An 11216-nucleotide genomic window follows, 5' to 3' on the forward strand; every position below is an offset into this window, starting at 1 on the left:
GACAGGCGGCCCCTAGCTCCCTGCTCCCGCAATCTGTCGTGCAGGGCGATGAAACCTCTGGCGTTGGCACAGAGGCGATGCTGCATGGCTGGGGGGTTGCTTTTTTCTTAGTCCCTTTGCGGGGCGGAGCCTGGCTGCCCACCTCGTGCTCCTCCAGCCTGGCAGGCGGGGACAGCTGGGGGGGGCGGGGCCAGGGGGGGCCTGGCCCTCAGGTGAGCGCCCCGCGCCCGGCACGGGTGGGGATGGCGGGGGTGGGAGGAGCTGGTTTATTCCCCGCGTCGGCTCCTGGGCCCACCTCCCTCGCGGGGGGGGTGTTTATTTCCCCTTGGCAGGAGCGGGTCTGACAGGCCCTGCAAGGCCTGGCGGGGGGGGCGGGTGTCTCGCTATGGCGCCGCTGGAGACGCGGGTGCTTATCACGGAGGTCAGCCTGAAGATCCCTTACGGTCGGGTCGGGTCGAGTCGGGACAATCCGTGCCGGAGCGAGGGTCTGCTGGGGATTGAGTCGTGGTGCGCTGGGGTTGCGCTCGTGAGAAGTAGGGTGGCCATCGCGGAGGACGGTCCGGTTGTCCTCTGTCCTCTATTGATATGAAACCCGATGCCTTTATGTCCTCTATTTGTATCTCCAAGACACAAGGCCGGGACTTGGGGTACGACTTGGGATGCTAGGCTGGGACCATTGGTACGAAACCCGATGCATTTACATCCTCTAATTTTATTTTCAAGAGGAAAACAGAGGACGTAAAGGCGTTGGGTTTTGTATGGATAGAGGGCAGAGTAGTAGGAAACCGGGATGCCCCCGGCAAGAAGATGGGACCAGGTGACCCAGTGACCTCTTTTGTAGCAGCGAGCTACGGGATCCTGTTCTCCCCGTTGTGCCGAGCTAGGTGATGCCTTCCAAAAACGGCACTGATTGAATGTGACCTGCAAATTCACTCTGTACTAATTAGGGACACTTTGATCTAATTCCAGAAATGACATTTGGCACCAGATGTTTCCTCCTTTAGAAGAGTGTTATTGTTCGGTTACCCGAGGTTAAAGTTCAGATACTCTGTATGCTTTTTATTTTCTCTGCTTCTGTACTGTAACTCCAGAATCAGATTGATCTTGAAACTGAAATTTTGTTTATAATCCTATTATGTGCCTTATAATATTTCTGTTAGAGGGAATTAAAACTGTTTTGTTAATGCAGATAATTGTGTTCACCTTTCCCCCAACAAATTTTAAAAGGAGTTGTGGGTTAAATAGCCTTTTGCATCTGTTTTTCTGCCCAAGGACTTTGAAAAAGTGGGAAACTCCTGAGGACCCACACCCCCCCCCGTGGAATTTATTTATCTTGTAGTGTAAACATTTAGTTTTATCTGAAGGTAACTGCATTTATTCTAGAATAAGACATTATCTTCCAGAATTATGGAACTACACTACAAAATGTATTTTATTTTTTTTGAGCGTGCGTGTTTAAACAGACATGATTTATCAGAAGATGTGTTGATTAAAAAATCAGTCCTTAACTATCTCAAACTACACCCATTTTCAGAAATGTCAGTGTTGCCAATCTCTGCTGGATGGGAATAACAACAACAATAATGCCTTATTAATCCTTGTTTATAAAGCACTTTCCTGTTCTTGGTTGAAAGATTCAATGCAGCTGTAAAACATTACTCATTTGACCATTTCATTGAAAAACTGAGAGAACTGCCTCCACTCCCACCCCCTCCATGCAACCAAATGACTGTCCTAAACTTCTGGCCACATCAAACCACACATTCTGTGAATAGTGGTAAAGTTCATATACAAATAAGGAGCTAAACATGCTTGCTGAGCACTTTCATTTTCACTGTTTTACTGATATTACCCATTCGTCACAACACCTTCCTTGAAAGATAAATACTCATTAACCTTAATTATGAGAGAGGGTTTTTTGGGGAGGGAATAAAGCAGGGTGGTTAAATGACTCCCCCCAAAATAACAAAGGAAGTGCTTCAGGGATGGGATCACAACTCGTGGATGCCCTGTGAGCCTTTGCAGTGCGTATGGGGACACAGAAGAGTACAGAACGAATGCATGTCTTCCAGCCCTCCGTGCCCTAGCAGTATTTCTGGTACAAGACACCCTTTTAAATATTTACTTTTAGGAAAGCTGTATAACTTTCTACACAATAGAGTGTTTGTTTCTTTGGCTACAGTGAAAAAAAGTGAATGCAGTCTCCAGTAAGTGGAGCACTGAGAGAGGTTTTTACTCACTTCTTTATGTTGAAGGTCACCTCGCTCCCAGTTGTTCTTTCCCTTGCCATCACGTGTCTTTTGCTTCCTCAAAAGCAAATGCCCAAATTTAGTCTGTGTAAGTGAACTGCAAAGCATGTTAAAATAAATTCCTTTACTCTTGCTCTAAGATGCAGAAAGCCTACTGGCTCAAAGATTTTAGGAAAGACATTTATTTTTCCAATTTCTTTTTCCTTAATGATTTTCATTGCCTTTTGAGAACCTGAAAGACAGTAATTCATTTAGACCGGGGGCAGGCAATAATTTTGGGTGGGGGGGCTGCATACTGAGTTTTGGCAAGCCATCAAGAGCTGCATGACAGGCAGGGGCAGATAAATATTAATTCTCTAAATTTTTTTAGGAGCCCCGCGGGCTGGATAGAATGGTCTGGTGGGTCACATCCAGCCCGCGGGCCGCATTTTGCCCACCCCTGATTTAGAGGAGCTCCCTGATAGGTCTCCCAGGCATTGATTAGAAGCAGGAGAGTTGTCCTCTGAGGCTGGAGGAATCAGTTGAGGTTTAACCCTCCAGTTGTGATGTCTCTTAAGCATTCCAAACTTGCCAGAATTTTTTCGGGAAAAGGGAAGAGCGAGGAACAAAATACTTCTAATGATGACAGAAGGAGGAAAAATATGGTATAAAGAATCAGCATAAGATGAATGCTTTTTATTGTTTGCTTTTCACTTTCAATGCAAGCTCATTACTATTGTTGTGAACTGAACTAATGAATCACATTTGGTAGCTGAGGTGGCCTTCTGCCAATTGGAAAAGAAAAAAGAGTCCCTCTAGTGTACTCAAAGCATGATTACCTGTTATGTTTTTATTGTTTGTTGTTGTAATAAAGTCATAAATAGCTAATTTGAGTATATCAATTCTGTGAGCTCTCAAACATGCTATTAAAGCTTTCATCCATCAAAGTCAGTGCAGTTGTTCCAGAGCAAGAAAAACTGTAAACTGAGCAAAGACAGTGAATCTGTATTCTGATCATTAGAACTGCTGTTATTCTGAATTAAAATCTATGCAGGCTTCAGGGCCCCTGCCACTTTAAGTCATTTCCAAATTACCTTCTCTGGGGTGGTGCATTAGCTTGCCTTTTGCACAAATGTATTTTATAAAATGAACACATGGTGTTTTTGCTGTCATTCACAGTGGACAAACCTGTTTGTGCATACTGCTTTCTCTGCACCTCCTTTTTACTGTTGATTATGGGTTTCTTGAAAGACCTAGGCAGGCAAGGTTCTTTGAGTAGAGGTGATATCTTTTATTAGACCAACTGAGTAGTTGGGAAAAAAAATGTTGGCAAGCTTTCAGGCACAACAGTCACCCTTCATCAGGCATAGGGAGTCTCTCCTGTTCTGAGACTCCAAGAAATAAAAGACCTACACATTCTGCTTGAGCAAAGACAGAGTAGCCTTAGTTTTCTCTCTTGGCACAGCTATGATCAGTGTAGGAACAGGCAGGGTTTTATGGCACATATTGTCTTGAGACCTGATATAAACTAGAACAGCTCCAGGACTACTAAATGTGTGTCTGACTGTAGTAGTCCATGGGCCCGTTGCATCAACTAAGAACGGCTCTAGCACAGCAGCACTTCACCCACAGCTTGCTATGCTCCTGCTTTCTCTGCATGCAAGGGGTGTAAGAGGGGCAGTGTTAGGCCAGGTAGAGCAGTTCTGGGCCATCCAGGGATGTCTTTACAGTAAGGATGTGCTTTGTTGAGTACACATGCACCTGTTGCATTGCTAGAGATTAGATAATAGAAAAAATTAGCACCATACCTTTGTATAAGATACGATGTGACTGATTTAAACTTATCTCAACTGTTTTCAATAATCTTCACATTTTGAATGAACATTTGGTGACAGCATATTCCATTAATGTGTAGGGGACTGGTATCCTCAACTACCAGAGCCGGTGAAGACAGCTGGTTAAAATCACTGTTTGTTCGCAAAGTTGATCCCCGGAAAGATGCTCACTCCAATCTTCTAGCCAAAAGGGAGACCAGCAGTCTGTATAAAATACAATGTGAGTGATGTTTTCATATTTAACAGTTTATTTTCTTTATTCCTTTCCTGTATTTTTCATTGACTTTTTTGGGTTTTTTTCAGTTCACAATGTAAAGCCAGAATGCTTAGAAGCCTACAACAAGCTTTGGTAAGTGTGCATGTTATTCACCGTGATTTTGGACACATTAATTTGTTCTGGGGGAGAGCACTGAAAGCTGGCTGGTCTGGGTTGGCTTTGTTATAAGAAAGTGGAAACCCCTGTTCTTACTTTTTGTGTGTTATGCTAAATAAAACAAATCAAGTACAGGTGCTCCCTCCCCATTCTCTTGCTGCCTTTCCTCCTGGAGGGCTCTGTCCCTACACCATACCAGATGCTTTTTTAGAGTGTTTGTGAGGGATGCAAGAATACCTTTCTCCCCTCTGTGTAGTTGTATTAAGACTACTACAGCCTCTTCAGGCAGGTGATGCTGTTTTAGTTTTCCCTACTTCCTGCTGCAATGTAGGAATTTATCCAGGTGGAGTTATCTGCAAACAGGAAGAGAGGGGAAAGAGTCATTTGGGAGGAGTGGGGAAAAAAAAGAACAAGGTGTTAAGGGTGGGGAGAGGGGTTTAAAGTCAAAGAAATGCTACTCAGTAGCCCTGACCCTTTTTTCTATGAAAAATGATATTATGGAAATCCGCTCATTAAGTGATATGTAAAACCTAGAGAGGGCTTTTTGCATTGGGGTAACATCATCCAAAGGGGGAAGGATTATGAATGACTTCCAAAAGAAATGCTTACTGTTTTAAAAAAGGGCATGTTAAACATACTAAATTAAAGACCAGTTGCAGAAGTAATAATCCTGATTTAGCTGCATAATCGCTTGTTTGGAGCTATAAGAGCTGCCATTCTAAAGAACTAACTACCTAAATTGGGAAACGCAGTGAGCCTCACATGTTTAAAAATGGCAGTTCTTTTTCATTGGAAGTGACCATTTAAAAGATTGTGTCAATTAAATCAAACACTCTGTATAGATAACACTATCCTAGTGCAACCAGTATGTGGCTAGAATGCCAGCCTGTGAGTCGTAACTCTTGATTTATAGTCTTAGCTCTGTTACTGATTTACTGTATCTGTGGGTAAGTTACCCAACTTCTCTGTGCTTTCCCTTACTCATTTTTAAAATGGGTATGGTACATCACTAACCTCCTTAATATCCAGAGTGGAAAATCTTTCTAATATAGTTTCCAGATCTAAAATATTTTTAACTTCTTTTGATTAAAACACAGAGGTTGGCAAATAGATTTGAACCAACCTTCTGTTTAAAAGTGCAGCATGAAAATGTGCAATTATATGGAACAGGGAAGTGGAGCACAACAGTGCTTCGTGACATATCTAAATGTTAAGTCAAGCAGAGACTTATTTTCAAGCAAAGGTTAGATCAACTGCTGATGGAGGTGCACTGAACTGAATGTTATTGGATTGGTCTTAAACTAATGCCTGCCTAAATATCAAGGTGAGCTTCAGCAGCTAAAAGTCCTACCATTAGGGTAACCCCAAATCAGTCTGATTAGCATTAGCCACTACGCATTAACAGAAATAGACAAAGACCAATAAAAGAGTAACCTATGAATCAGTGGACCCAAGATCCCTTTCTGAAGCATCAGGAGCCAATTTGATTTTTACTATTTAAAAGCAAAATGTGGTTCTCATGCTTATGATCAAGTGATGTAAAGTTTTCCTAATCTAGAACAAAACAGCTTCTAGCATCATTGCGGTAATATTTTGCATGTTTGTTGTAACTACCATTTTAGGATCTTATTGTGCTTTTCCAAAAATAACTGATGAAAACTCAAAGCTTTTCTGTGAGGTCAGTACATAAAATTATCCCTGTTATTCAGATAGAAAACTTGAGGCATGAGTCTTGCTCAGGGTTGCACAGAAAACCAGTGGCAGAGCCAAGAATAAAACCCAGGTCTCCTGACTCCCACTACTGTTTCTTAACCACAAGACCAGCCTTCTTCCTTGTTATTTGATAAATTAGATACCATCTCTGGTGGTGAGCCAGAATGCAAAATGACCAACAGTTTTCAGTGATAAAAAAGTAATGAAGACAAAGCCTTAGCCAGTCTGAAACAAGCTTATTCATCAAAGTATAGTACAGTGAAATCTGTCTTTAAATACCCTGGGGAGCAGTAAAACGGAACTTTCTAATGTAGGTGGCCTTTCAAGTTTGAAGCCTACATCTGTACTGGAAGCGTTAGGAATATTTTTATAGTGGTTGCTTACAATCAAGTTGCACATCACAAATCATTTTTAGGCAGCTTTCACTGTATATGTGCTTTAATGGTTAAGTCAGTCTCAGACTAGGCCTTCTTTCTTTCTAAGCTATTCAAAAGCAGCAGGTTGGTGATACCACAGGGAGCAACTATAGCTTGATTGTACTCATGTCCATCAAAGTGATTGTCTTTATCCATTTGGCATAAAAGGAATAATGTGAGTGTAACAGAACTTCAATGCAAGAGAAAGATTATCCTTTTCCATCTCTATGTATCTTACCTCTGCTGCTAGCAGAAGAAAACTTGTTCCTGAATCAAGTCCATACATGCGCAGATGTGCTACAGTCCTTTCAAGTGGGACATGTTGCTATTTATTAATGCATCAGACACCCTTTCAGGTGACATTGCCTAGTTTATCTAGTCACATTAAAAGATCTAATATGCCATGCTGTGTATTAGATATACAGCCTAATGGATGATTGCATTAGCTTTAATTTACACAGAGAGGGTTGCACCTATCATTTTTTTCCTGAATACAGGTTTTGTATTTCAGCTTTCTCTTCTGAAAAATAAAGCTTGGCAATGTTCATACCATAATTATGATCATGTGGTGGCATAATGTGATTTGTTATACATATCAACTGTAGCCTCCCTAAAGGAAATGCAACGTAGTGTCTGTATTCCTTGTTTTTAAGTCAAGAGGTGCTGCCAAAGATTCATGAAGAAAAACACTACCCATGTGCACTGGTGGGGACTTGGAACACGTGGTACGGAGAGCAAGATCAGGCTGGTAGGAGATAGAAGTACAAAAGAATGTAAAACCATACAAGTGAAATGTGTGCTTAGCAAGTTTCTTCTCTTTAAATCATCACTGTTGTAGTAAACCTTTAGCAATGTATGCATTGAGGATACATGTGCACTTGAGTATATAGCATAACCTGTTAATAAGTCTGTTATCTTTAAATGTGTTTTTTTTCTTTTGTTGAGTTTAACAGTGAAGCATTAATGCCCAAAATGTTTTGGCAGCACTAGTTTATCTTATGTTAATATACCTAAGGTCCCTGGCAGATGTTAATTTAAATGTGTTGGGATCTGAACAGTTTTATCCTGGATCCCAAAAATCACACATCTTGCCACGCGAGCCTTTATCCCATGATAAATGGATTGAATGTGTGGCTTGTTACAATTTATCAAGTGACTAAGATACCAGTTGTGCAATAAATGTAATGTCCACCAAGGGTCTACATCTCATCTTAATCAGATGGTAAAAATATAGGGTAAACGCCTTCTTTTTATATTGATTTTTTACACCATATATGTTGTGCCTGCATTATTTTGCAAGCACAATGAAGGTTCTGAAAATTCAGGCTTAAAGCCCAGACTTGTTTCCTGAAGTGGAATTTAGTTTCCATTAGCCAGTCGAAAGGCTTTACTTTGACTTTGTGTCATTGTTGTATAATAATGCAATGCAAATGAGTTAAATGGTCTAGTTTTACAGTAAATTGGGTTTGTATTGTTGTAAAATAAGGTATGTTTATTATCTGTATTGTCCAGTGTTTTAAGATCAAAATATCATCTTAGCTCAAGTTTGTAAAAGTGTTATATAATGACAGAATGCTCAAATTTGGTATGAATTTGGTGTGTGAAGAAGCAGAAACAATTTTAAAATTCAGAATTTAAAAAATCCCCTAGTCTCTATAAAATTGAAGGAGAACAGAGGTGGCAGTGACATGGCTATGAGAGGGCAACCATGGCAGCTGCCCTGGGTGCTGACTTGGTGGGATGAGGACAGAAAAAAAAAAAGGCTCTTGCTGCAGCCACAGGATCACAATCGCGATCATGCAGTGTGGCAGCAACCAGAAGCCGCCTTGTGTGCGGGAGCTGCCCTGGGTGTCCAGCAGCGTCATTACACCTCTGAGGGATGGCCATTAATTTTGTGAGAGCTGCAATTGTTTGTTGTATAGTAGACTCTATTTCCAGATCTATGCTAATATCAAATGGTGCTGCTTCAAATAAAAGAAAATATATCAATGTGCGTGTTCATTTCTGCAGTACTCGCAATACTAACACTGGCCACCTAAGAGGACAACCGTAGAAAGAGATTTGTCAGCTTTTAAGAGTGGGTTAAAAATTGAGAGGGTCTGAAGGGCTTACACCAAAAATACTGTTTTCCTTAGCAGAATCTCTTCTTTTAATTTGGGGGTATATAGACCAAAATAATTTAACTATATCCATAGTCTGCCTGAAAATGTAGCAACCTTTCTAGCAGTAGAACAAAGCAGGTTACTGGGTTTTGGTTTGTGTGATACCTGTTTCTAGTCTGTAGCTATTACTCAGGATATGTTAAATTTGTACAAGATGTTAAATAACAGAAGCTTCCAGCCTGGCATGTTAGGAAAACAAGTTCTTGGACTTAAATTTGGATCTTTGCAGATACAGCACACACATGTTCATATTAGAATCTAATCCGTTCCTGTGATAGATGTAAGGAGCAACAGTAACTAGTCCAAAAGAGGGTAGGTAGATTTTGTGTTCCTTTAAGGGAAGATGGAAGAAAAATGGATGGGTCAGGGAATCTTAGTTGCAACATTGCTATACTAATCACTGGTAAAGAATTTTAGTTACAACATAGCGTATAGAAGTCGCTATCAAATTTAGGTCAAAGCACTCATCTTACAATTATTTTCTGATGAGGAATACCCTACTGATTATTAACATTTTAGGAGATGTGGGCCTCTTTTGCTTTACTTTTGAAAGTTATTGATAATCACTGAGCAACTAATAATAAATGTACTTTTTGTGTTTTTTTCTGACTTGTTAACTGATAAACAAGTTCCACATCTCTCTTGCCTTCCCTTGAAGCCTATGTGCAAAGGCGTTTTGACAAGTTGCACTGTGTTAAGTTGGAAAATCAATTTTAATTACAGTTGCATCACATTCAAGTAGTGTGATGGTCCTTTCAGTAATGTTGATACATTCCTACCTTTAGGGTAAGGAGTCTGTTTACTAGAATAAGTTGAGTTTTTCAGGAGTCCCCCCTGGTCAAAAATCAAATGATTTCACTGTGTTTAAAATGCTTGAACCCACACTGTTGTCTGTAATGATAGTGCATTTTGAAACTACTACCCAGCTTTTGCTGTTGTATGATGCGGTAATATTTTGAGCTCTGTATACTTTGTGGTGTTCCATATGTTTTGCCATAAATGCCCCAGGTCTCTAAAGAGGTGCAATTTTTTATTTCAGTCCATCTCTGGCGGTATGAAGGAGGCTATCCAGCTCTCACTGAGGTCATGAGTAAGCTCCGACAAAATAAGGTAAGACTTCATGGAGTTTTTCAGAAGTCTGGCTAGGAATGACAAATGGTTTACTGAGAAATATTTTTTCCAATGCCACTGGAGAGCATAGTACAGTTCTAAATTAGACAGTCCTACTAGACCATCAAATCTGACGGTAGCTGATGCCTTTCAAGTTTGATTCTCTACTTTTTGGGCTGTCTTTTTCCACTATAGTACTTGATGTAATCTATTAAGCATATACGAGGTCTTACCCAACCTTCTGCTTTCTGTCTGTTAGGTCAAAAAGAATAACCTTCTCCAAGGAATGATATCTAGTTAGTATGATATGGGACAGTCACACTAAGAGCACGAGATCCAGAATTTGTACTCCTGAATTGTATATTCAGCTGTGTCAGACTCGTTTTGTGGCCATGGATAATTCTACATTTCTGTCTCAATTGACTTGTTTGTAAAACCGGTTGGTTATGCATTAATGGTTGTAAAACATTTTGAGATTATCAGATGAAAAACAGTACAAAAATCTAGGGTGGTGTTACCAGTGATTTGAAGCTCTGCTGTTTCTATAGCCTGTATTGTGTAAGCACACTGGGTGAAATTTTCAAAGCTGCTGGAGGAATTTGCATACCATTAAAACTAATAGGATTTGTGTGTCCAAATCCTTGGAGTAGCTTTACAAAATCTCTGCTGCTGTGTTCTATAGAAGTGTGCACTTTGTTAGGACAAGGCATTGCAAATTTTGATCACCACTTCCTTGTTTTTAAGGAATTCACAGCATTTCGCAAAGAAAGAGGTAACATGCTGCTTTCTCGCAAGAACCAGTTGCTGTTGGAATTTAGTTTCTGGAATGAACCTGTTCCCAGGGAAGGACCTAATATTTATGAACTTAGATCTTATCAACTTAGAGTAAGTGTCACACATTTCTCTCTTTTTTTGTGTTGTACATAGTAAATAAATTTAAATGATAAAATCTTCAAGGTGCATGGATACAACAAAAAGTGGACCTCACCTTAAAAATCAGCTGAGAACCCAGTTTTGTTTCTGTCAAAAATCAATGGCAGAAATGTTCTTGGCTTCAGTAGGTGCTGTATCCTGTAAAGGTTGTATCTTACAGGATGCTGGCTGGCTTATGAGAAGAGCTGAGCAACCTCAACTCTGATGACAAAGAAGATCACACTTACCTTCAGGCAAAAGACTGAAAAGGAGTATAATTGATGCACAATGCAGTTCTGGATAATGATAATATTTAGTCATAATTTTAAGCATTTAAAGGGAGCAGTTTATTTGATAACTGATGTTGTTTTCCATTCTGCTTGATGCTGTGAGAATAGGATTCATTAATATTGATGACTGAGTTCTCAGTATTTTATTCTCCAAATATAATTGGACAGGATAAAGCG

General features: G+C 40.2%; 1 protein-coding gene across 1 annotated transcript in view; it reads left to right on the forward strand.

Annotated features, from left to right (window-relative positions):
- NIPSNAP2 (nipsnap homolog 2) overlaps nt 1-11216 on the forward strand; it is an 18950-nt gene that overhangs the window by 1412 nt on the left and 6322 nt on the right. Inside the window, exons 2-7 of the mRNA XM_025215027.1 lie at nt 112-212; nt 4144-4283; nt 4367-4412; nt 7219-7313; nt 9767-9837; nt 10582-10722. Of these exons, the coding sequence (XP_025070812.1) occupies nt 112-212; nt 4144-4283; nt 4367-4412; nt 7219-7313; nt 9767-9837; nt 10582-10722 (594 nt within the window). The remainder of the gene's footprint in view (nt 1-111; nt 213-4143; nt 4284-4366; nt 4413-7218; nt 7314-9766; nt 9838-10581; nt 10723-11216) is intronic.

This window comes from Alligator sinensis, unplaced genomic scaffold, assembly GCF_000455745.1.
Source record: "Alligator sinensis unplaced genomic scaffold, ASM45574v1 scaffold1227_1, whole genome shotgun sequence".
Lineage (NCBI taxonomy): Eukaryota > Metazoa > Chordata > Crocodylia > Alligatoridae > Alligator > Alligator sinensis.